Below are 25,914 nucleotides of genomic sequence, written 5' to 3' on the forward strand. Positions count from 1 at the left end.
ACTTGTTAAACCCACACATCTCTTCATATTCCCTTTTCTCTTTTCTTTATTAACCCACTTCTTATTCATAACCAATGGATCATTGTACATTAATTCTTTCATTAATTCCAACAATCCCCCACATGGATAAGAAGTCAAATCATCGTGACAAAATGCATAAGAGTATAAATGCAAAGTGTAAATTCCTCAACGAGAAACAACTGCATCGAGATAGGTGGAGTTACCTTTGAACCTTCTCTAGTGAAAACCTATCCGATATACTCGGTTAATCGGTGGTCTAGGTCGACTTGAGCCGTCAACCTTTAGTGTATACCTAGACAATAGGAGTCACACAATTGCTTCTCTAGCATTGTTGGTCTTTTGTTGCGCCCATTTTGGTCGTGGGACACCTGTCTGGTTCTGCGAGTGTTTTAGAGAATCGGCCTTTGAAAATTCTCATAGAAGCGGCCCTCACTTCACACTCACATAGGTGATTTCTTGTGATGTAACTCACTATACATCATTTGAACACAACAGATTAAGAAATCATTAAAAGCCTTAATGATTACCCTCATAAATACACCGTCTTGTCTTAGGAATGAGTATGAGTTTAAAAACTCCACAGTGTTTGAACAGTCGACCATCACTTAGTTGTCTCTTTGAACCTAGTTCATGGGATCTCCACTCTTCTAGGTAGAGTTACCGAAATGCTCAACAATTGATAGGCCTTAAACCCATTCCTTTTGACAAATTTTCAACCAACTCTCTAGGAATCCCTTTGGTTAACGGATCCGCTATGTTTTCCTTAGACTTAACATAGTCAATTGAAATGATTCCATTCGAGAGTAGTTGTCTTACGGTATCATGTCTACGACGTATGTGTCTAGACTTACCGTTATACATGCAATGCTCAACAATTGATAGGCCTTAAACCATTCCTTTTGACAAATTTTCAACCAACTCTCTAGGAATCCCTTTGGTTAAGGGATCCGCTATGTTTTCCTTAGACTTAACATAGTCAATTGAAATGATTTCATTCGAGAGTAGTTGTCTACGACGTATGTGTCTAGACTTACCGTTATACATGACGTTCTTGCCCTTCCAATAGGTGCTTGGCTATCACAATGTATGCATACGGATGGTACCAGTCTTGGCCAATTAGGAACATCCTCAATAAAATTACGAAGCCATTCGGCCGAACCGAACCGAGCCGGCCAGACGGCGGCGGCGGTGCGCGTGTGTGTGGTGGACCAAAGCCCACCTAGCTCCTCCCCCTACATAAAATATGTAGTGACCCAAGGGTCAAACTATGAGAGTGAGGTGGGAGCTTATATACTCTCCCACTTCCTACTAATTGTCCAATGTAGGACTTGTTAAACCCACACACCTCTTCATCTTCCCTTTTCTCTTTTCTTTATTAACTCACTTCTTATTCATAACCAATGGATCATTGTACATTAATTCTTTCATTAATTCCAACAAAAAGCAATTAATGCATGTTCCCGAAATAGAATTTTTCATATCGACTTTAAGAATATTTAAGTAATTTATTACTTTTTTACCAAAACAATTAAGGGCATTCCAATTATCAATTATGAATTCCCATTGGGCAGTAACCTTCAAATTTTACAGGCTTTGGACTCCACGGTTATTACCTAGCTAATATGCTTAAAGGTTCTGCAGTGTCCCAGGGTGTATTAGTTGTCAATCGTCTGAACTGTAATGCTGGCAAATTACACACTTCCACGGGAAGTTCAATCTCTTACTAAATTCATCACTATTTGCAAGTTACAGAAAAATTTGGAATATAATATAAAGGGAAATGCATTTGTCATGTTACATGACAAATGAATAGTTGTTATGTTAAGAAAAAGACAAATTATATAATATTAAAAAAGTGAGAAGACATATTATTCAATGAATTTATCTTGTTTTTTTCTTAAAATAACAAGAATTCATTTGTCATGCATTTCCCTAATATAAATATAGTACAACATATGAGAAATCTAATAAACTAGAAAAGGGGAGGAGAAAAAAATACAAAGCATCAATATATGTTCATGATACAGGTTTTACATCGGGGACATCATCAAGAATGAAAGGTCCAAGTTTACCAGTCCTGAATAAAGTAAGGAACTTCTTGGATACCATCAACCGGGCTTCTGAAGCCTTGTGAGGTATCTTCAATGCCTTCTGCAGTGCACCAAACTGCTGGTCAATAAGGCTCTCTAAGTCACTCTCATCTTCAACGTTGCCATTGAATTCTGCCAGAGTCAGATAGAGTGCTCGCTGAACTTCCATTACAAGATCCTATAATGGAATAAGAAATGGAATAAGAATTAAAGAATGAAAAAAGAAAAATTAACAAAAATAATACCATTGCAGTTCACATTGATATACTGTCTAAGTTCCATCATCGCCGTAACTTACGATGAAAGGAGACAGCCAATCTTCAAGAAACACATCAAATTATTTACAATTTCAGACAAAATTAAGAACATATACATCAAGTGTGTGTCAGCTTGGTTTCACCAAGACAGTAGTCGTTGGCCACTATTAACATAAGAGATGCCAGATAAGTAGATATCCCCAACTCAAGTAACAAAAGTATTGCAATGCATTTGTAGTAACTAAGGCTTTTTACTACTATTATAAGCTTCTTCTGATAGTTTTCGAAATAGTAGCATCACATGGATCACTAATGGTGTAAAACTTATTAGTTTTTACAATATAATTGGATTTGAATTAAATCCCAAAAAGTAATAACCTTAACATCATTCAAGACAAAAATAAATTATGAAACAACTCAGGATTAAACAGCTATGCTACAGTCAAATGTACCCCAATCAAACGGGTTTACAACACTCGGGAACATTAATATACTTTGACTTTATCAACCAAAGTGCCGAAATTTCCAGCATTGGTAGTTAAAAGCATCATATTCAATTATGCATACTGAAAAGTGCTCATTGTTACCTCAACATATACCAAGTCAGATCTATTTGGCAGATTTCTTCTCTTTGGCTTAAGATTTTTCAGATTATATTCATAACTTTCCTCAGCTTGAGCTTCACATTCAATCCCGTCTATTCTCCGGTTATTTAGATGCTTCCAGTGAAGTGGAGTCCCCCGGGTATTCAAAACTGCCAATAAGTATTGAGCAATACGCTCCTCGCCCACCACTGAATCTTTCACTGACCCTGTCAATGCAACAACAAAGTTTGGATGATAAAATATACCAGGACATGTGCTACAGAGGATATCAGATTCAGAAACCCAACAGATGCAGATGCTCCATCCAGACCCCTCTCAAGTTAATTTGCACGCCTCATATGGAAGAAGAAGCTCATGAGATGTGATATTCAGTTGCCTGAATTGTTCGGGGAAAAGAAAATAGTAATAATGTAAAATGTGGGACAAAATTAACAACTAAGATCTAGTAAGACTGCTAGAGATGGTTATAAAAATAAAAAGACAAAATATGCCACATTCAAATCCGGGAATATAAGTATGAAAGAAAATAGGAAGAAAGAATCATGAAATTCATTAAATGCACAAGTACCTTTTCAATTTCCTATAGTGGATTATAATTTTATTTTCTTTCAGAATGAAGTTTTTCACACATTGAAAATGACCACCTCAATAGAGATTCATTGACCTGGAGTGCCCTTAATTAATATTTACATTCAAAAGCAAGATAATATAAAATGATTTTCCTTTTTCGGCATGAAGTAATATTCACACACTAAAACCAGCCTTGTGCTTATGTTATCATGATAATAATTTAGAACCTCAATAGTTATTAAATTTCATAGGAAAGGAAATTCAGTATTATATCTAAATGTTAGAAAAGGCACGAGGTATGCAATAAGACAAAATTCTTAAACTTAAATAGAGAACCACACTCCTGTCACTTTGTCCGCAAAAGATAGTGGGAAATACGAAACAAGGAAACTGATTGTACAAAGTACAATTCAAGCAGAATCTCCATATAGAAATGGAACTGCAGGAGTTAGTAATCAATAAACAACTTCTATATCCAGCATCTAAATGGAAACAGTGATTGCAATTTCAAAATCAAATCTACAGAAATGGGGATAGATCAGCACTGCAAATGCTGTTGAAACCATTTTAAAAAAATAAAACACAAAATTCAAATAGTAACCTTGCAAGTTTACAAAATGCAAACAAAAAACAGTAAACAGATACTGTGTTTCTAAGCAAAACATATGAACAATAAGATAGACAACATAAAAAATTAAAAATATTAGAGAAACTACAGGCTTTTACATAAAAAAAATAAAAAAATTAAACATTATTATTATAACAGAACTTTCAATCAAGTTGGCTAACCATGACATCAAATATGAAGTCTCACTCAAGCTATATATAAAATTTAAAAAAAAAAAAAAAAAAACAGATATCTAAGATCATATCCTTCATAACAAAACCTTTCTTGCATAACTCTTGAAAGATAATCCATTTTCAGCCTTATACAATTTGCAAATTAAGTTGCAGACCGATGGGAAACTGAGAGGAAGGAAAAAATCAAATCAAAGCAAATATTTAAATTCCAGTTCATAATTTGAGTCCACAAAAAAGGTGTGTAAACAGGCTTTAAATAAAGGGTTTAAAGTTTCTTCATCAACTTAAGATAAAGTCATCTCCAGCAACCCTAAAACTACGTCATTTTGGGGGTTGGGAGCATTAATGAAGAGTATTTTACGAATTTCGTTTGTTTCTTGTTATATTAATTTGACCAAAACGCCCTTCATTACTAAAACTACGAAATTTTTAAAGGTTGATGGTTTATTTAAGTTGATGGAGAAACTATAAACCCTTAAACAAATCCACAGGAATAGAACATATCAAGAAGAAACAGATGCATTTTCAGCACTTACTTTTAGGAAACAAAGTCATGCCATTATTCATAATCTGAGATGTCCAAATTTTCATTAATTAAAAAAAAATAAAAGCATTCAGGATATATAAATTTAATTGATCGTTTTAGTACCTGCAAGAGCGAGCTTTAACCCCGTCTCTATGTCTGAGATACTCGGAACCAAAACCCCTGGGGTATCTAGGACATATATACTCGGTTTATTTGCTATCTGAAACATAAATTCAAAATCAGAAAATTAACTATGATCACCACAAACTCATAATAAAAACCAAAGCAATAAATAGACCTTGAATCCTGCAATATCTTGAGTAACACCAGGTAATGGACCAACAGCAGCACGCTTCATCTTCTCCTGCACTACTACGAAATCAAAATCAAAACACTTATCACTTGAACACCTCAAAATTCCATCAAAATCAGAAATTGATATGCAAAAAAGCATTACCAGGAAAGCGAGACTGTGCAATTTGATGAATAGAATTAATCAAAGCAGATTTGCCAACATTAGGAACACCAACAACCATAACAAGCAGAGTAGGTTCCTTGCAAATAACTTCCTTCAATTTCAACTCCACAAGCTCCAGAAGCTTCTTAACTGAACTCTTGCTATGCGCATTTATAGGAATACAATCTTGCTTGCACGATTCAAAATAATCTATCCATTTCTACAAAATGAAATAATAAATAGCTGAATGATAATAATAATAATAATAATTTTCATAATTGTGAAAAATGATAGTAATGTTAATGTTGCTACATTACATGCATGATGTTTGGGTTGGCTAAGTCTTTCTTATTGAGTGCGACGACGCGTCGTTTAGCGGAGAGGTGAGGCTGAAGAATGGAATTAGCGGAGGACAAGGGAATGCGAGCGTCTCTGACTTCGATGACGAGGTCGGAGAGTTTAAGGCGGTTACGAATGGCGCGTGTTGCTGCTGCCATGTGTCCAGGGAACCAGTTGATGGCTCCACCATCAGCGTTGAACCCCATTTCTCCTAACCCTAACCCTAACCCTAACCCTAACCCTTTCTTCAACAATCCCTTCAACCCCGCCATGTCAACTACCACTGGTTGCAGTTGCAGTGGCTGTGTGTGTCTTCTTTGAAGAAATTGAAAAGCAGAAACTGTCAATGTATCTTTGGGCTGAACGAGCCGGCCCAACGGCCCAATGCAATGTAAACTGCCTCACTTTGTGCGTGTTGGGCTGAACCGATGTCCAATCCGAAAACGGAATAACTATAAAATTAAATTGGTCCGAAATTGGTCTCGCATTAACTCATCTCATCAGTAGGGGTGAAAGTGGACTGAGCTGGGCCAAGCTTTGTTCTGAAAAGTCTAAGCCTACGTCAAAAAATTTTAATTTGGCCTGGCCCAAGCCTAGTACGAGTCTAACTGTTAGTCTGGCTTGACCCGTTTATAAAAAACAAATGGTCTGACCTAGCTCGTTAGCCTGTTAATTTTTAACTTTCAAGCAGAACCATAAATCAACTTTACAAAATACTTAAATTTTGTTGCTAAACAAAAAATCATAATTTCAACGTCCAAACAGAATCATGAATCACAACAAAACTCATACAATATGCATTTAAGTCAATTTCAAAAGCAAAATGTTCAAACTAAATAACATATATTTCATCAGATTCAACAAACAAATCTATGTAAATTAAAATAACTACGTGAATTCAACAAACATGTCATGATGCTTGTAATAAGTATAACATCTCCCAAAAACCTTTTAATGTATTCATATACACAATCTAACATGTTGAGATGTTGGTTTCTCCTACATAAGAAATAAAGTCAGATTTCTATTAAAATATAATTAAGTTATAAATAATTGCAATTGATTAAATATATATCTTTTGTTTTTTCTTCAAGTCATACTTATTCTATTTTATTTTATATAAAATAAATAATACAATATAGGCCGGTCTGTAGGCTTATAGGCCAGGCTTTGTGAAAGTGAGCCTACGGCCTTTTTATTAAACAAGCTTTTTCAAAACCCAAGTCCGGCCTATTTTACAAAATATACTAGGTCAGGTCTGGTCTGACGTAGGCTGAGCCGTAGGCCTCTGTAGGCCGGTCTGACCCAGTTTCACCGCTACTCATCACCAACATGAATAAATCCTCTCTCATATTTAATTTAACATGATCTCGTCCACAAATAAATTAATAGTGACATGTCGTCTCAAATAATATGTTAAATATGAGAGATGAGAAAAAGCATCATGTTAAATAACATACAATTGTTCAATCTAAATCTGGAAATAATATTTTGAGCTCCCGTCCTTCATGGTCCCTCTAAAGAAAATAGAATGAAGAGATGAGAGAGGAGAGAGAAAGAAAGAAGAAAAGAAGAAGAGAGCAGGAAATAAATTCTCCTAAGAGTAAATATCCTTTTTGGTCCCTAGCAATATTAGCGAAATCCATTTTAGTCCCTGACAATGTAAAAGTACCAAATTGGTCCCTAAAGTTATGAAAAAAGGGCCACGTCAGTCCTTCTGTCAACTCCTCCGTCACGGTCAAACTAACGGTGCTCATGTGGCACGTTATCTGCTGACGCGGACTCCACGGTGGACACGGTGGAAAGCTGGACGACGACGTTTTGAATGAAAAGGATAGTAAAGCTTTCCAAAGGACAAACGACGTCGTTTTATTCTTCAGAAATGAAGAGGCACCAACACTGCAAGTAACCGTGGAGACTCATTTTTTCACTAAGTTATTGCATATGATTGGAAGACCATTGTTGACCTCCACTGGAAGCTTCGTTGAACGGTGAGGGTTGTCGAAGACGGTGGTTGCAGGGAAGGCAATCAAGCGTGGACTTTGAAGGTTGTCGAAAGGCTGGTCCTGTGGTGGTTAAGGGAAGTTCGAGTGTGCTGGTTTTCTTACATGCAGGTAAGTGTTTTTTTAGGAAATCTTCAATATTTGTGGTCCCCCATCACCTGATGTTGTCTATTCTTTGTTGGAGAATGGTCCCCCATGTGCGCTCCATTGTGAGTTATCATGGTTAGGGTTAAAAAAAAATACCCATTTATGTATGTGGTCCCCTTCACTACCGGTTTGTAAAGTATATTGCCATTTTTTAGTGCATTGTGGTCACCAATTTTTTAGAGCATGCATAATTTGTAAAGGTGCAATTTTTTTCCACGTTATTGGCTTGTCCCCCCTCTCGGCAGTGATGAGTTTGATGTACATGGTTATTGCCATTTTTTAAATTGGTTTGTGGCCCCTGATGTTCGCATGAATATATTGTAATTTACAGCCCTGTGTTGCTTTTTTTCCAGATGGATGAATACATAGTGATAAGGTATCATCATGGGGGTGTGTTGAGGAGAGATGATAAAGGGGTCCTAACCTATGTAAATGGAAAAATGGTTGACTTACCTGAGATGGATGCTGACTTCGTCAACCTGCGTGACCTTGATACTCTGTTCAAGGGTTATGGGTATGAGACGTGTAAGCAAATGTTGTGGCTCATGCCAAACGCAACGGATTTAGATGTAGGTTTAAGGCCTTTGAATACGGACGCTGATATTGTGGAGATGGTCAAGGCTGCATTGAGTAATGGCAATCTCATAGAAATTTATTTTGAAGATTGCATTGCAACCCCTGTCTATGTTTCACCAGAAGAAGTTATTGCACATGCACATGAGGGTGGCAGTGGTGGAGAGGAGGATGAGGGTGGCAGTGGTGATGGGTTGGAGGATGAGGGTGGCAATGGTGGAGAGGAGGATGAGGGTGGCAGTGGTCATGGGTCGGAGGATGAGGGTGGCAGTGGTCATGGGTTTTCTACTGATTCAGAAGATAGTGTGGAGGATGAGGCAAATAATCCTCCTCCACCTATGTATGATACAGAAACAGAGAGTGAAGAGGAGTGCAAGGGGAAGGGTAAAGCTGCTGGAAAAAAAAAAGCAAAAGAGAACGAAAAAAAAGAAGGTTGAAGATGTGGCAAGGGAAGATACAATGGAAGAGGAGGAGAAGTCAATGACTTTCGAGGAGGGTGGGTATGGGTATAACTCTGAAGAGTTGAACACGCCTCCTTCAAGTGGTGCTGAAGAGGATGAAAAGGTTGTCAATCCAAAATTTAATGTGCATGAGGAGTTTGGTCATGTGCACTTAGAGGTAGGAATGGAGTTTGCGAGTCTTCAATTATTTAAAAATGCTGTCAAAGACTACAATATTGATCTAGGAAGACAATTCAAGTGGCTGAAGAATGACAAAGTAAGGGCTCGAGCAAAGTGTAGTAATGATGAATGTGATTGGACGATTTACTGTTCGTGGAACAACAAAATGAAAGCTTTCCAAATCAAGACTTTTAATAACATACACACTTGCTGCAGACTTTTTAGAAACAAGAGGGCAAGTAGGGATTGGGTTGCGAAGAAGTTAGAAAAAAGGCTAATGACACAGCCGAACATGACAAGGGCTGAGGCCTACGACCACATGAAAGAGGAGTACAAAGTTCATGTTCATTTGAAGAAAGTGACCAAAGCACTTCAGAAAGCCAAGGCCAAAATAGAAGGGTGCGAAAAAGAACAGTACGCAAAATTGAGAGACTACTTAGGTGAGCTATTGAGAAGCAATCCAGGGTCTACATGTCAAATGCAAGTGATCCCACAACCTGATCCGAACTCCTCTCCCATATTTTCTAAGTTGTACATTTGTCTGGATGCATGCAAGAAAGGGTTCAAAGTTGGCTGCAGGCCCTTAATTGGTTTGGATGGATGTTTCTTGAAAGGATATTATGGAGGTCAATTGTTAAGTGCAGTTGGTGAGGATGCCAACAAAAGTTTCTATGTCATTGCATATGCAATTGTTGATAGTGAAACAAAAGAGAACTGGAAGTGGTTTTTAACCCTATTACAGGAAGACATTGGCCCTCACGCAGTGTTTGGATGGAATTTTATTTCTGACCAACAGAAGGTGTGTTAAGCTTGTTTCATTTCAACTTGCTTAAGTATTCAGATTGATCCAATTGTTGAATGATTTTTTCTGTTGTTATTTACCTGCTTATTAACCCTATCATGATTACATAAACTGCATTTTTAACTGCATTGCTGATGTTAAGTGCATTGCTGATGTTTAGTGCATTTCTGATGTTAAGTGCATTCCTGATAATGTCAGGGACCAATTAGTCCCTCGTGCAATTTGTCAGGGACCATAACGACCCTCGATGGAAATTGCCAGGGACCTATTTGATCCTCGTCTATTTGATTCAGCAACACTTTATGGCAATCTATATATGTTTTTGTGATACCTTTTTTTTGTGTCTGTGTGTAGGGGCTGATTCCAGCACTGCAAGAGGTGATGCCTGGTGCATATCATCGTTTTTGTGTGCAGCACGTTTGGAAGAATTTCATAAAGCAATGGAAAGACAAGGCAATTCGAGCCATGGTTTGGGAGTGTTCAAGATGCACCACTGTCCCCCAGTTCCAGCAATGCATGACACGATTGAAAGTAAAGAATGAGGCTGCATGGAAGTACTTGGATGGCATCCAGCCCTCAAGTTGGGTGAAAGCTTATTTCAGCCACTGGTTTAAATGTGATAATATCACAAACAACATGGCAGAGGTATGGAATGCCAAGATCGTTGGATATAGGTCAAAACCGATTATCACTCTATTGGAGGAACTGAGATGCTACATTATGAGGAGGATGGCTGCACATCAGAGGGTGTTAGGAACTGTTCGGGGTAAAATAGCTCCTGCTCAGCAATTGAAACTGGATCAGTTAAAGGTTCTTAGCAATTCATGGACACCCACTTGGACTGGAAATCTGCAGCAAGATATGTATGAGGTCAGTGGGAAAGGTGATAGAGTTGGAGTCTATTTAACAACACATACATGTGCATGCAATGTATGGCAGTTGACTGGACTGCCTTGTGAGCATGCTATAGTAGCAATTTGTCACAAAAACGAGCCAGCCGAGAACTATGTCCATCAATGGCTTACAGTTGATGCATTGCATGCCACATATGAGCACACCTTAAACCCAGTGAACTCGGACAAGTATTGGCCTGCATCTGATGAACCCAAACCTCTTCCACCAAAACTGAAAAGGCCAATTGGGCGACCCAAGAAACACAGGAAGAAGGACCCAACTGAAGACCAAGGAAGCATGACAAAGAAAGTTAAAAGGACATATGAAGCCAAGTGTAGTAAGTGTGGTCAGACTGGACACTATGGCAAGAGTTGTAAGGGGCCAGCAGCTTCCAAAACAGACAAGAGCCAAGCAAGACCACAATCTGTGAGGATTGGCACAGACTCAGTAAATGAAATCCCATTAAGTCAAGGAGGCCCGTCAGAAATTGGTAGTTCTCGGGCACAACAAATCAACTTGAGAGGATGCAGCCCACCTCCTTCAAATCCAGAAGAAGCAAATGCAGTGTTGACTGAAGAGACAATTAAGGCAGCCAGCACTGGCACACGAAGCAGATTTATGCACTTCATGACAACACCTGGTTTTATGCCACCAAGGCGATCCTCAAGAAAATGAGCTGCTGATGAAGACGAACAAGGGAGTAGTGCATGAGCCAACTGAAAATGAGTGGATATAATGCCCTTTTTTTGTACATTCTGGCCATTTTTTTTGGGAGGCCTTTTACAGATATAATGTAATCATTTTGATGCATGGCCAAGATTGTATTTATAGGCCTCACTTGTAATTTCTATCAGTTGGCTTTTATTTGTAATGCACTACTGGTTTGTAGTTGTAGGAAGACAATTATATGTAACTGGTTTATTTCTAGACATGCATGTTATGTGGCAGGGTTGATGAATGTGATAAGTTCATGTCCATTTTATGTTTTTTAACTGAGTTAGCTTGTTGTTGGTCATTTAGCTGCCATATTTGCATTCTGGTGCAGGTTTGTGCTGTGTTACTGATTAAACAGATCATGTCCAATTTTCTGGATGCAGGGACCAATTAGGACCCCGACAATCATTGTCGGGGACCAATTTGGACCTCTACATGCTGCATTTTTGTGATACTTCTATTTTGTTGATCTGGACTGCATTCAAAAGCATATAAGTCAGGGACAGCAAGTGTATCTGATGTAATGCACTACTGTTTTTTAAAATGAGTGCTGCATTTTGTTGATTTGGACATCAACAACTCATGTCCTATAATTCTGGAATCAGGGACCAATAAGTGCCCCGTGCACTTTGTCAGGGACCAAAACAACCCTCGACTAACATTGCCAGGGACCTAATTGGTTCTCGTGTTTTGCAATCAGTAACAAAATATGCATAACAGTATGCAACTTCTGTATCAGCAATGTCATGAGTTATGTGTCTATATCAGTAGCAATCTATATCTGTTTGTGATACAATGTAGCAATCTTTTATCCTTCATTCGATGCCTAACTATGCAATAATATATAATGCCATAATATATTAAGGAATACATTCAAGGCTTTTTTTATAATAGGCCATATGATAATACACACAAACAGATTTGAACTAACACATAATTTGTATAACAACAGGAAGGAGTACTCATTACAATTCACTGAAGCAAAAATACATTTGGGTCACTTTTTTTCACTTTTACCACACTAACAACAAACATACAGATCATGATCATACCCACACAAGCACCTAAGACCCTAGCTGACCTATCAACTGTCCTAATTTTTTTGTCCATCCTAACTAACTCCTCCACCATCTTCAGGTATACATCATTCAGTTTTCTTTCCTGCTGATGAAGCTTCATTCCTTGCTCAGTAATCTTCACATCTTGCTCTCTCATCATCATCTCCACATACTTCAACTTGAAGTTAATTTCAGCAACATCCAACTCCACAGTGTGAATTCTTGCTTCTTCCAGTTCCATGGGTTCATTACACATGTCATCTACCCATCTAAAAAAATCACAATAGGGCTTCTTCACCTGAAAAAATAAACACCATGGTTAGCAAGTGTTCCAACTCAATAAAGGAGTAGATTACAAATTCGTACCTTGAAGTTAGGACACCCAAGGAAAGCCCTGTTTGGGTTCCTCTCAGTTTTGGAGGTATAGACAATACTTTGTCTCCCACATTTGCACCTCCAACCAGTGGTCCTTGCCATTGTTCTTCCCCCCATTGATTTACTCTCACTTGACCCCCCCCCCCATGCCAGAAAAAACACTCATCTTCTCCCAGGCCCAGAAATCTGGTTGATGGCTTAATGTCTTTCGTCGAGTTTCAATCATCAAAGTGCAAACTTTCTGGCGGCGTTTTGCTGTTTACAGATTTGCTCATCAATTTGGGGGATGGAGTTTCCGGTTTAGGGTTCTATTGAAGGCATTTGGGTTTTTTTCAATTTTAGGGTTCATTATTTGGGTTTTATCAATTAATTGCATTCAAGTAAAACGACGTCGTGCTTTCCATGGGTGTCCACCGTCGTCGTCCAGCTTTCCACCGTGTCCACCATGGAGTCTGCGTCAGCAGATAACGTGCCACATGAGCACCGTTAGTTTGACCGTGACGGAGGAGTTGACAGAAGGACTAACATGGCCCTTTTTTCATAACTTTAGGGACCAATTTGGTACTTTTACATTGTCAGGGACTAAAATGGATTTCGCTAATATTGCTAGGGACCAAAAATGGTATTTACTCTTCTCCTAAATCTGATTCATTCTGTGTCAAAAAAAAAAACTGAATCATTAATATTATTGATTTTTGCGCAAAATAATTGAAAACTTCACTCGTTAGGGATCAAATCTCATGTGACATCAATCATTAAATCATTGCAACTTATTTATCATAATATTTCTATTATTATATTTATAAGATAATTACATATAAAGCTAATGTTAATCAGTGAGCAACTGATTAAATGAGAATTCCATTAACCCAATACAAATAGATGGAGTGAGTTAATAACCGAAATTAACTTTGATATCTTAGTTGTCGGTTTAGTTTGTTTATAAATTTTGAAATATCCTTCCTAATATTATTTTTAGGAGGATTTTAAAGTTTTAATCATACACTCGCCCCAACAGGATTATTTTTTTTGGAGGATATCTATGATTTATCCACACACACAAAAATTTGAAGCAATCTCATTTTATACTTTTAGAAAACAAAGATTTATTAAAGCATATATTGATATATTTTAAAAAAAATATTTACCAGTTTATAAATTACCTGATTAGTTTGATACGAGTATTGTCAAACATATTATAAGGAGTGACTCTTCCAAAATCATTTTTTCTATTTATGGGGCTCAATTTCGAGACCTCTAATTAAGGAAAATAAATTCTTTATCACTTAAATTTGTCCCAACTTGACCTAACATACCCTGAACCCAACAAAAATGGGTGAGCAAGTTGACTCACATTTGCAAAAAAATTAAGAATACTTATTTATCCATTTTATGGTGGGTTGGGGTTTAAGAAACTCGAACACGCAATTTTTTTTTAAATTGGTGTGTCGGACATGTGTCCGACACAGACACGCTCTGACATGTTCGGACACGCGTTCGACATGTGGTCAACATTTTTAGACACGTGGTCAACTTTCTGACACGCTCCGACACATTTTTTCGACATGCAGTCAACTTTTTCGGACACGTGGTCAACGTTGCTCGGACACATATATATTTTTTTTAGTCTTAATTTTATTTTATTAACTAAAAATACATCAACATCAACAACACCTTTATCCCAAATTAATTGGGGTCGGTGGTAGATGAACCCACATGAAAGATACAAAACGGTTGAAAAAAAGTAAAAAAAAAATAAATAAATAAATAAAAATACACAAATAAAATAATAAAATAAAATAAAATGAAATAAAAATATATGTATATATAAATAAATAAAAGTAAAAAAGAAAGGGACAAGAAGAAGTGGGGGAAATGAAGGGGAAAAGGACTAAAAAAGGACCATCTGGAACATAGGAATAACAGCGAGTCTAACCCTCCACCATACTTATAGCTTTTCTCCATTCCTTTCTAAGACATACTGTCCGCCAATCTATATCCCACTCGATTAAATCTTGTTTTACTACTTTCCCCCAAGTAAGCTTCGGCCTACCTCTGCCTCTTTTTGTGTTTAGCTCTTGGTAACAAACTTCTGTTCTTACAGGAGCATCCATGGGTCTTCTCATCACGTGCCCAAACCACCTCAATCTATGTTCTCTCATCTTCTCGGCTACCGGTACTACTCCGACCTTTCGTCGAATATCTTCATTTCTTATCTTATCCATCCTTGTGTACCCACACATCCACCTTAACATCCTCATCTCTGCTACTCCCATCTTATGCTCATGTTGCCTATGTGATGGCCAGCATTCCGCTCCATATAGCATTGCCGGTCGTACTGCCGTTTTATAGAATTTTCCTTTTAACTTCAGGGGAATTTTGCGGTCACACAAAAATGCAGATGCACTACGCCATTTCATCCACCCTGCTCTGATTATGTGATTTACATCCTCATCAATCTCTCCACCATTTTGTAAAATGGAGCCCAAGTATTTAAAAGCATTTTTTCTGGGTACCTCTTGACCATTTAGATGCACAGGTTCTTGGTCCTCATCTTGTACCAGAGAAAACTCACACTTCAGATACTCAGTCTTGCTTCGACTTAATGTGAATCCTCTGGATTCCAATGTGCTTCTCCACAATTCAAGTTTTCTATTAACACCCTCCTTGCTCTCATCAATAAGCACAATATCGTCTGCAAAAAGCATACACCATGGCACTTCCTCTTGAATATCTTTTGTTAGTTCATCCATAACTAAAAATAAAAAACTATTTATAAATCAATTTTTTCTGATATGAAATTTGACATGAAAAATTAACAAGGTACGAAAAATTATTATTTTTTATATTTATGTTATGAAATTTGAATATTTAATTGGTTATATGACTAATTATGAACTGTTATATGTATTAAATATAAATTATATTATATATATTAAAAATATTATTTAATATCAAAACGTATCCCAACGTGTCGAAATATATCATTTTTTAGAATTAATGTGTCGTGTCTCGTGTCCCGTGTCAGTGTCCGTGCATCATAGGTTGGGGTTCAATCCACTTAATAATAAAAATTAAGAAAAGAAACTTACATATCCAACAATGATTCAATCTCAAGGATTATGATTTTCTTTATCAAAACAATGTCATCTAAATTAACATAATGTAAAGTAAATAAAGTCAACAAAAGTACTCAATATCAAATATACTCTTAATATAATGGATAAATTTGTTTCAATTTGATCAACATTTTATATATTTGAGAGAATAATATAAAAAAAATCTTTAAAATATAATATGCGACACTTAATTTTAGAGAGACTGATTTGATGATAAAAGTACTTACAAAACTAATTGGGAGGCATTTTAATTTCCAAAATACCAAATTAAAGGTTTAATGAATTTCAATTGAAATTATTTTGCAATTAGTAAATTTGATTTTGGGTTAAAATCTCATAACTTTTCCACAAAGTATCCGGCTATAAAGAAAAATGCTCTTCTAAATTGACCAAACGTGTATTCACTGTTAGTTAAGATCATGTTTTGGGGAGAATGCCCAATTAGAGCTTGGGGCGTTTGGTTGAAGATTTTTGAGAAGAATGATAGGAAAATGTGAAGTGAGGAAATACAATGGCCATGTTTGGTTGAGAGAGTTTCATCATTTAGCCACCTAAATCTGTTAGCTATGAAACACTAAGGTGGTGTTTGGTTGGGAACTTTTCAGCGGATATTTATCTTTCTCAAGTATGGCTTTTAGAAATACCATGTTTGTTTTAACATTTTTCACCAAAAATCCATCTATCTAATTTGTCTGGATTTATGAGAAACATAGATATCCGCACTGTTTAGAAACTCAATTTGAAGGTGGGATTTTTCGGAAAACCGGGTATCTGGCTTTTAATGCACTATTGATTTCATAAAGTTACCTAATTTTTCCAGTAAAGTTTTTCCCCACCAAACAACTTTTTTTTACATTTTTTTATCTATCCCACTTTATCTATTTTTCCAATCATTTCTCTATCTATCTCATTTCCCTAATATTCCAAAAAAAATTTCCTGAACCATTGAGGTATGATCTAGGTATCCAAATCACCCACTGGTCTAGGTAACTAAGCTTGTTTTAGCCTATCAACCCGAGTCGTGGGTTTACAATTCACGATCTCCCGAACGTCATCCTCTCACTCACCTACATCCACCTCCTGGAATGTTTTTCACCCCATTACCTATTCCCGCACAGAAATAAACAATTATTACGATTTTAAGCTTAGCTAGTATTGTCTTCAGAACATCCATAATAAATTAAATTATTTAAGAATTTACCTTTCCTTATTTATTTTAGAAAGAAAAAAAAACGATGACCTAGTAATTTTTAATATTTATTCTTATAAATACATTTTAAAACTAATAAATGTACTTCATAAGACCCCAAACAAAGTCAAAATAAATTCTTCCAACATTTATTATTCATTACTGATTTTTTTCCTTAAAATTTAACCCAAAAAATATTCTATTTAAGATCTTATTTCCATTTATTTACGCATAAAATTTGACCTGATTTTGAGCACTTTCCTATCATAAAAATGTGCACCGCGTGATCAGTTGACTTAGTATTTAAGACAAACGGGCTATAATCCATCGCTTCGCGGACCCAAATTTGAATTCAAAATCAACGAGTTAACGTTACGATCCCGTAGCTGAGGTTCGGAACCCAAAGCTAACCCCTTACTGTTCTCCGAACCAACGCCACACACTGCACTATTCTAACTCCAGAAACCACTGCTCCTATAATCTCTCTGCTTTCTGGGTTTCTTGAGTCTTTCGCAGAAGACCCGCATAAGAAAGATCGTTTTTTTTTTTCCTTTTTGTTTTTAGTTCTCTCCTCTGTTTCTTGGTTTTTTGCTTGGGTATGTGTTTTGAGTTCCTGAAGGAAAAAAAATAAAAATACTATCTTGGGTTTTGTCTAGTGTTGCGTGATCATTTTCTTTGTCACTCTCATTTTTTTTTTTATGCTTTGCATGACAACTCTGCAGGAACCAAGATTTGGGTCTCTTTTTTGTTGTTGTTGTTGTTGTTGTTAATCATGGAGAATTGCTCTGGAAATGGGGTTCATGATTTCAACATGGCTTCAAGAAAAGCTGAAGAAGCGGGTCAGTTTCTGTTTTTCTTAATCATTCTTGTCAGGGTTTTGTTAGATTACAATGTTTCTGTTGGTTTTGTTGTTCTTATTTGCTTGGTGGTGTTGTTATTACTGTCAATGATGATGGTAGAAAAAAAAGATTTTATATTTTTTTGGTGAAGTTTATAGTTCTATTTTCCTGTACTATTGATTTGTCTCAAACAATGTTGTAATAATAACTTGTGCAGCTTGGAGACGATATGAGGCAACTCAGTGGCTAGAAAGCCAAATAGGTCCTCTTGGCATATCCAACCAGCCCACAGAGAGAGAACTTATTTCTTGCTTGAGAAATGGTCTGATTCTTTGCAATGCCATTAACAAGATTCATCCAGGAGCAGTACCTAAGGTATTACAATTACAATCTCATATCAAATTCATGTTTTCTTCTCACCAATATAATACATGATTGCATTTTAATTATCTTATCAAATGATTAATTATATATATAGATATAGATAGGGTATTTTCATAAATAGCAAGTTCAAATTAGGAAGTTTGAGTTTGGGATGTTTTCATAAATGCTGATACCACTTTTTGATTTTTTCTAAGGTTGTTGATAATCAAGTAGCTTCACAGTCACTTGCCTGGGATTCCCAGCCTTTACCTGCCTATCAGTATTTTGAAAATGTCCGCAACTTTCTGGTTGCAGCAGAAGAATTAAAGATTCCAGCTTTTGAGGCTTCTGATCTTGAGAGGGTATGTTATTTATAGCTTGCACATCTTCCATATGCATGTCCAAATGCTACTGTGCTTGTTATAATGTATGTGCAAATCGTGTAATGTAAAAACAATGCTAGTATGAGTAACTTTGCATTTACCTAGTTGCTTTCAAGCTTTCGATTATAGATGAGTATGTTTGAACAAGTATATTGGTTATTTATTTTCAGGATAGTGTAGATATGGGATCAGCAGGAAAAGTTGTTGACTGCATTCTAGCACTTAAATCATTTCAAAAGTTGAAGCAGATAAACAATCAGAATGGATCCAACATAAAATCTCCTTTACTTATGAAGTCATTGAGTAGAATGCATTCAAGAGCCACAACCGCATTCCCATCAGATGCATGTAGGCGCTTGGATTTGCCTGACACATTGGAAAAAATGCCTCCTGTTGAGAGTAATTTTGAGAAACGAGAAGGTTTAGTCACAAAATCTTTTTCATATATGTGTATCTGATTTGCATCTGTAAACTGATGGCCCGCTGCACACGATAGTGTTAATTTTTTCACTTTTAAGGAAAATTAGTTTGGAATGATGGGGACCTTTATATGGTCATTGGTAGTATAAAGCATGTAGCAATTTACTAAAATTGTAAATTTTTAATCCAACAATAAATTATTCATATTGTGATAGTACATAAAAAATGTTGGGAAAAGAAACTAATTATATGATCAGAGTTTTTCAAAGCTGGAAATATTTTTTTCTTGTTGTATACGTCATGAGCTAATATACTTAAATCCTCAAGTAAAAATAATGTCAAACTAACATATCATCATTCATCTCCTACTACTGGAATATAAAGAAAGAATCATATTCTACTTGATGTCAAAAAGAATATATATTTTGTTTTGATTGCATGTGAATTGTTATAGTTATTATATCCATTCAAAACTTGAAAAACTTTCCCTATACTCTCATTTGCTCTCGCATAAATTGTATTCTTGCTTACTACCTTTATTGGATGCAGCAGAAATTGTGGAATCACTTGTCAAGGTGCTGGTTGACCGTATGTTTGATGCCAAAGAAAATATTGATGGAAACATTATTGAATCTCTTCGTACTGAACACCCGGTAATGATTAGTTTTAATCATGTAAGCAAATGTGTTTTATTGAAATTGACATATTGAAATATATCGGCTAGCAATTGAGTGTTTTATCTCCCATCTAATTATTTAAACTTTACTGCAGGATCCAATAAAGCTATTGAATCAGATCATAACAAGTTGTAGTAGGGAACAGCCACCTACAAAGTCCCCTGAGGTTAGTTTGATATGATCAAACATAATCCTTTTGCATGCTAATTTTTAATGAGTCATATTGCTGTCTAGTCTTCATGATGGAAATTATTTTAGGTTCAGATAAATAATTGAAAACGATCATCCTTGATTTTTATTTTTATATTAGGTTAAGATAAACCTGATAATTATGTTTAAGGAAACAATTCTTTAATCTGCAAATCATGTTTGCCAAAGCTTTTGCTTTGATATTTAATAAAAAGACTTCTTGACCAAACACAGTTGTCATTGCCGCTAAAGGATTTAATAAAAGAAAGGAGTAGCTTACCACCTCATTTCACTTCCACAAACACACAATCTGATGCTTTATCTGCACCTGAAAGTTCCAAGGTACCTTTATTTTTTCTGTAATATTACTTTATACAAAAATATTTACTAAATGATGGTTATAATACCTATAAATTTTCAATAGTAATATCTAATTTTTTTGTTTAAAAAAAAAAGGGAATTGAATTGATTATCATAGTTTGACATGTTGATGTCCTTTTGCTAACATATCATTACTCTAAAAATTGAAAAGAACTTATTTAAACTCTTCACTTTAAAATGCATTATTGTGTTTTTTTTACCACATTTAGATCATTAATATTATTACGAAATTGATATAGTTTATCTCAAATTTGGATTCTAATTTGACCAATTTGCATCTCGTACAGTGTGGCAGAGCTTGCCCTGGAAAGTGCACTTGCAATCAGGAGCATCTCTTAGACATGCAGGAAAAGGAACTTCTGGTAGGCATATGTGCAGCTTGTTCGCGCTTACTTTTAACCAATGCAGTAAATGTGATCAGTAAATGTGATTAAATTAGAAGTTAGAAGTTAGAACTATGTTCAGTTGAGGAGGGAAAGAACAATTTAACAAACCGCAGAAAAGTAGACAATGTATTTGAAAATAAAATTATGAGGTTAAATACCATCGTACTGAAGTAAATTGCTAATTTTGTTAAAAAGGTTTTTTTGTTTCTCAGTTAAATTTAGTCCTGTCTGAATCTAGAACTAATGTGTAGCATCCTATCGTGCGGGAAACTGAAAGCATTAGTGGGTAATATTGATTGCAAAGGTTATAACAAAATAGTGTATCCTTTCACTATTTTGTATGGTCATTAGTATCTCACTTAAACTTCAATTTCTTTATATTGAATATATGTTGGTTCTGTTGAAGCATGATTACTTTCTGGAGTTCTTCACATACAGCACAATATATATGCAACAAGCAAGAATGATATTTGATGAAATAAACTTGTTGCCTTAATGACCATAGAAATATGGATTGAGTTGTCTTTTTGATGCAAGGTCACAGAAATCTGGTTGTTTATTATATTCTGTTCCCAGTAAAACATAGAATAGCTTTGGTAAAAGCATGACTCGGCCTTCAACAGAGGTCTAATACATTTATTAAGAATTTACCTGTGAAATCATGTGTTTTTTCAGGATCTCAAGGCTTTGAAGTTGAAAATTAAGAATGAGTTTGAAGAGATGCAGTCACAGTTTCAGAGATTTTTTAATGATATTGGTATGAATAGCCATTAACTTTGCAAGTCTCTTATTTTTTACGTCATCGTTGACAAAAGTCTCTAATGAATGAGAAGATAAAAATTAATAAGATAATGATCAATTTCAATAGATAGGTGTTTCGAACAGATAAATTTTCTTGCTTACCTGTTTTTATAATGCATATTGTCTCTGAAAACTCTGTTGATAGTCTGGTGTTGTGTTACTGCATGAATACAGGAAGTCAAATACGGGATATGTCAACCAAAGCTCTGGGATATCACAGAGTGGTAGAAGAGAATAGGAAACTATACAACATGGTCCAAGATTTGAAAGGTTGACTTACTTTTAGTTTTAATAATGTTAATATTTAAAGGGTCACTTTCTTTTTGTCTATTCTTGACCTTAAAGATAATTTTGTCAACTTGTTCAAATTCAAAATCAGGTAATATTAGAGTGTACTGCAGAATCAGGCCCTCATTCCGGCCTGAATGCAAGAATGTTATTGATTTCATTGGGGAAGACGGTTCTCTATTCATTTTAGATCCATCACGAACACTAAAAGATGCAAGGAAACTTTTTCAGTTTAATCGGGTTTTTGGTCCAACAACTGGCCAAGGTAGAGTTCCACAAGCTCTTGGCCATATTTTGGGCACCAATTTAACTATCTCTATTTTTCCCCCTCTTTCCATCTCTTTATTGAAATTTACTATTTTGTACTCAGATGAGGTTTTTAAGGACACCAAACCATTAATAAGATCCGTGATGGATGGGTACAACGTCTGTATTTTTGCTTATGGTCAAACTGGATCCGGGAAGACTTACACCATGGTAAGATGCTTGATATCATTCTGCTTCAGTTGCACCATGGATCTGTTTTATTTAATTTGATTATAAAAGATGAAAAATCGTGATGAAAATTACATTTCAGATAGGAAAGATACTATTACTGGTTCCTTTGTATTATTATCTTGGCCATTGACCAATACAAGAACCAGCAATGACTAATTATTGTATTTGCAAACAGAAAGCCAGGATATTTCCATCTAATGTTTCTTTCTTGTGGCAGAGTGGTCCTGAAGGTGGAACATCTAAGGATATGGGGATCAATTTTCTGGCTCTTAAAGATTTGTTTCAAATTTCTAATCAAAGGAAGGACATTATACAGTATGACATTTATGTTCAAATGGTTGAGATTTACAATGAACAAGTTAGAGACCTACTTGCAGAGGACAAAACAGACAACAAATATCCTTTTCATATTCTGATCATTACATAGGATCAGAAACATTTTTCACATTTTTCTAAAGAGACAAGGCAGAGAAAGCTTCTTTATTCTTAGTCTTCTGGTCTGTCTTACTATTTGCAAGTAGTTTGCCTCCTTAACTAACCTCAAATTAGAGATCCGTAGCTGCAATGACGACGGGTTGAGCCTTCCTGATGCTATATTGCGTCCGGTGAAGTCTACAGCTGATGTTATGGCCCTCATGAAACTTGGTGAGGTTAATCGTGCCGTCAGTTCCACTGCAATCAACAATAGGAGTAGTCGTTCTCACAGGTGAGTTTTTAACTTTTTCAGGAGTTCTAGTAACTGCATTCCCCCTTCAATAATGCTTTCAGAACTTTAAAACATAAAGTAGTTGAGTTTGATTTAGACACCGATAAGGCTGTTCAATGTGTCTCAGTGTACTTACTGTGCATGTTCATGGCAAAGATACATCTGGGAGCACCATTCGCAGTTGCCTGCACTTAGTAGACCTTGCTGGAAGTGAACGAGTAGACAAGTCTGAAGTCACAGGGGAAAGACTAAAGGAAGCACAATTTATTAACAAGTCTCTTTCCTGTTTGGGAGATGTGATCACAGCCCTGGCTCAAAAGAATTCTCACATCCCTTACAGGAACAGCAAGCTCACACTTCTATTGCAGGACTCCTTAGGTACACACTAGTTTCCTATCATTTTCATGCTCTTTTCCAGCTTTTACTCTCTTACAGTATTCCAATTTTCATATTCTTACACAACGAGATTATGTCACAGAAAAGCTTTGGAGACTGACTACCTTGATTTTCTACGATATGGCAATATGTTAATGACAGTTTGAGATTTCTGCATTAGGTGGACATGCTAAAACGTTGATGTTTGCTCATGTGAGTCCGGAAGCAGATTCCTTTGGTGAAACAGTGACTACTCTAAAGTTTGCTCAGAGAGTTTCCACTGTGGAACTGGGGGTGGCCCGTTTGAACAAAGAAAGCAGCGAGGTTATGCAACTTAAAGAACAGGTAAGAATGTCTACTTAAAGCCACACCATTTGGTTATTATTTCCAAGCATGCGGACTTAACTTTTCTTGAGCCTAAACACTCCCAGCATCATAGGTTGCTTGACATTTCTCAAAAGATCATGTTTAGACATATGTAAGAATTAAAGTATTGAGTGGTGTTCTAAACTCAAATGAAGTTAAAGTAAACTGGTTTCCCTGTGTTTTATATGAATGTTAGGTTGAAAACCTTAAGATTGCACTGGCAAATAAGGAAGCTCACAAAGCAATGGAAGCTCACAAAGCAATGTTCAATAGAACTAAAGAACCGTACTCTCCATTAGAGAAACCAACACTGGTGTCTGAGAAAACTCCATTCCGCCCTAGAAGACTTAGCATTGAGAATTGCAGCGCCACAAAGCCAGACAACAAATCCGTGAATCCTGAGGACAAAAGTGGAGCCAAATCACCGCTTCTCATACCTCGTTCAAGAAGACTTAGCATTGAGAATTGCAGCGCCACAAAGCCAGACAACAAATCTGTGAAACCTGAGGACAAAAGTGGAGCCAAATCACCGCTTCTCATACCTCGTTCAAGAAGATTAAGCTTGGAAGGTTCAAAAATTGTTAAACGAAAAGCATCAGCTGATATAAGCAAAACTTTACAATATGAGTCAATGTCTCTGCTGAAATATCGTCCACTGCAAGATCCAGAAGCAGTGTCAAAGCTAAATAGCCATTTCAGCAATGTCAATTCCAGTTCAGAGTTGCAAGCCAAAGCTCCTAAAAGTCCTAAAAGCATTATCAGTCAGAAGAGATTGATTAAAGTGGATAATGGAATCCATATTCATCCTCTTGAACTACCTCAGAAACCTGAACCACCAGTGCTAGATAGAAATGATGCACAAGGAGCTGTGCCGAGTGACCTTATTACATCTTGCAATGATTCCCAGACAACAAAGGTGCTAGGTAGCACAAATGGAAAAGCATCCCAGATAAGAAAATCCTTAAGATCAATTGGTAAACTGATTAATGGCCCTGATAAGAGGTGTGTTTTAACTTATAACCATAGTGTTTTTTAACCTTCATTTTGATTATTACACTGTGTTTTACTCAATCTTCCACTATTTTGCAGGGGCCAACAAATTATTATGGTTGAAGTCAAGTCACCCATCAAGGGAGGTGTAAGGAGGCAATCTCTTGAAGGACCAAACTACTCCCGCAGATCTTCTATTGGAGGGAAGCCAATAGCATGTAAGTTGGACCCTCTAGAACTTCCCATTTTCTCAGTGATATGAAAGATAGAGAAAATCAATCATGTTATGTTATGTTATGTTATGTACTAAGCCCATTTTATTTTTGTGTGTCATATTTGTAGATGAAAAGGACAGAAATGCTAGAACACCTCCTCCTGACTATTCAGCCACCAAGGCTTCAAAACGGTGGCTATAGATCAGTCCCACTGCCTGTGGTGCTTTGACTCGAAGCACTCAAATAATGCTGACTGTAGTTTAGCACATGCTCCAATGTTGTCGGAGTTTTTGTTTTCAGATCAAAAAACATGTTTTTTTTTCTTTTTTTTACGGGGGTTGTGGTGGTGGTTGTGAATTAACTAACATTCTGCAAAGATGGCCAGAAAGTACATGTAGATATAATATTTCAAGGAGGCTATCTACATTTTCCAAAGGGGCATTCTTGTAATTATGATTTAGTTCATACACAAAAATAAATTGAAAACTTCAAGTGTAGGCAGGATCAAGTTTATCCTTTTAACCTCTTCTAAGGTTGTTCTTAATCCACTGGGCTTGGCTAAATAAGGCTTGAGCTATAGCAAGTGACATATATAATGCACTCAACAATGTTTCTCAATGCAAAATTTAGAGGTGGTAAAGTGGGCTGCTTGTCCCGCCCCGCATCAGCTCGCCATAAGCCCGTCAAAAAAGTGGGTTGGACTGCCCCCCTCCCCCCTTCCCCTGCCTTCGAAGGTGGGTTAGAAATTTCGTCCCGTTTGGGCGGGCGGGGCAGGCTGCCCGCCAAGTTCGTGACATTTTACATTAAAAATTAAAAAAAAATAATAAAAAAATTCAGCCTGAACGGGCTGGCAGGCTTGGCGGGACAGGCTTCACAG

General features: G+C 36.4%; 4 protein-coding genes across 5 annotated transcripts; 2 read left to right on the plus strand and 2 right to left on the minus strand.

The window, feature by feature from the left end:
- Positions 1-1,784: 1,784 nt before the first annotated feature.
- LOC133302032 (short integuments 2, mitochondrial) lies at positions 1,785-5,919 on the minus strand. Of its 2 annotated transcripts, none has more exons than XM_061501752.1 (6): positions 5,645-5,919; positions 5,328-5,547; positions 5,169-5,239; positions 4,994-5,090; positions 2,956-3,179; positions 1,785-2,289 (listed from the first exon to the last, which is right to left on the minus strand). In XM_061501752.1, exons 1-6 carry the CDS (start codon positions 5,870-5,872, stop codon positions 2,038-2,040), a joined length of 1,092 nt encoding a protein of 363 aa, XP_061357736.1. In that variant the 5' UTR covers positions 5,873-5,919; the 3' UTR covers positions 1,785-2,037. The 2 variants fall into 2 exon arrangements, with proteins under 2 accessions (XP_061357736.1, XP_061357735.1); XM_061501751.1 differs by having other exon boundaries at positions 5,169-5,242.
- A 2,929-nt stretch (positions 5,920-8,848) lies between these two features.
- On the plus strand, positions 8,849-11,380 carry LOC133302029 (uncharacterized). Its single transcript, XM_061501749.1, has 3 exons — positions 8,849-9,808; positions 9,972-10,028; positions 10,166-11,380. Exons 1-3 carry the CDS (start codon positions 8,849-8,851, stop codon positions 11,378-11,380), a joined length of 2,232 nt encoding a protein of 743 aa, XP_061357733.1.
- A 1,011-nt stretch (positions 11,381-12,391) lies between these two features.
- On the minus strand, positions 12,392-12,954 carry LOC133302030 (uncharacterized). Its single transcript, XM_061501750.1, has 2 exons — positions 12,844-12,954; positions 12,392-12,775 (listed from the first exon to the last, which is right to left on the minus strand). The coding sequence occupies exons 1-2, from the start codon at positions 12,952-12,954 to the stop codon at positions 12,392-12,394; spliced, it is 495 nt and encodes a 164-aa protein (XP_061357734.1).
- A 4,978-nt stretch (positions 12,955-17,932) lies between these two features.
- On the plus strand, positions 17,933-25,238 carry LOC133302026 (kinesin-like protein KIN-14L). Its single transcript, XM_061501744.1, has 20 exons — positions 17,933-17,999; positions 18,217-18,374; positions 18,626-18,724; positions 18,916-19,165; positions 19,715-19,818; positions 19,937-20,008; positions 20,266-20,373; positions 20,700-20,774; positions 21,474-21,555; positions 21,774-21,869; positions 21,979-22,152; positions 22,258-22,364; positions 22,603-22,758; positions 22,907-23,091; positions 23,219-23,469; positions 23,648-23,811; positions 24,029-24,223; positions 24,314-24,834; positions 24,922-25,040; positions 25,165-25,238. Exons 1-20 carry the CDS (start codon positions 17,933-17,935, stop codon positions 25,236-25,238), a joined length of 3,057 nt encoding a protein of 1,018 aa, XP_061357728.1.
- The last annotated feature ends 676 nt before the right edge of the window (positions 25,239-25,914 follow it).

Source organism: Gastrolobium bilobum, unplaced genomic scaffold (genome assembly GCF_033153095.1).
Source record: "Gastrolobium bilobum isolate Gb01-03AN ecotype WA unplaced genomic scaffold, APGP_CSIRO_Gbil_v1 utg21186, whole genome shotgun sequence".
Lineage (NCBI taxonomy): Eukaryota > Viridiplantae > Streptophyta > Magnoliopsida > Fabales > Fabaceae > Gastrolobium > Gastrolobium bilobum.

Excerpts from the sequence above, each read along its gene's own strand:
- LOC133302032 (XM_061501751.1), bottom strand. The coding sequence starts at position 5,872 with ATGGGGTTCAACGCTGATGGTGGAGCCATCAACTGGTTCCCTGGACAC. Across the intron at positions 5,243-5,327 it reads TGCACAGTCTCGCTTTCCTG|TAGTGCAGGAGAAGATGAAG; the intron begins GTAATGCTTTTT and ends TTGATTTCGTAG. Across the intron at positions 3,180-4,993 it reads GTTAAAGCTCGCTCTTGCAG|GGTCAGTGAAAGATTCAGTG; the intron begins GTACTAAAACGA and ends TTGCATTGACAG.
- LOC133302029 (XM_061501749.1), top strand. The coding sequence starts at position 8,849 with ATGGAAGAGGAGGAGAAGTCAATGACTTTCGAGGAGGGTGGGTATGGG. Across the intron at positions 9,809-9,971 it reads TTATTTCTGACCAACAGAAG|TGCATTTCTGATGTTAAGTG; the intron begins GTGTGTTAAGCT and ends GCTGATGTTTAG. Across the intron at positions 10,029-10,165 it reads GGGACCAATTAGTCCCTCGT|GGGCTGATTCCAGCACTGCA; the intron begins GCAATTTGTCAG and ends GTCTGTGTGTAG.
- LOC133302030 (XM_061501750.1), bottom strand. The coding sequence starts at position 12,954 with ATGGCAAGGACCACTGGTTGGAGGTGCAAATGTGGGAGACAAAGTATT. Across the intron at positions 12,776-12,843 it reads TTGGGTGTCCTAACTTCAAG|GTGAAGAAGCCCTATTGTGA; the intron begins GTACGAATTTGT and ends TTATTTTTTCAG.
- LOC133302026 (XM_061501744.1), top strand. The coding sequence starts at position 17,933 with ATGGAGAATTGCTCTGGAAATGGGGTTCATGATTTCAACATGGCTTCA. Across the intron at positions 22,153-22,257 it reads TGGTCCAACAACTGGCCAAG|ATGAGGTTTTTAAGGACACC; the intron begins GTAGAGTTCCAC and ends TTTTGTACTCAG. Across the intron at positions 23,092-23,218 it reads AGGAGTAGTCGTTCTCACAG|TGTACTTACTGTGCATGTTC; the intron begins GTGAGTTTTTAA and ends AATGTGTCTCAG.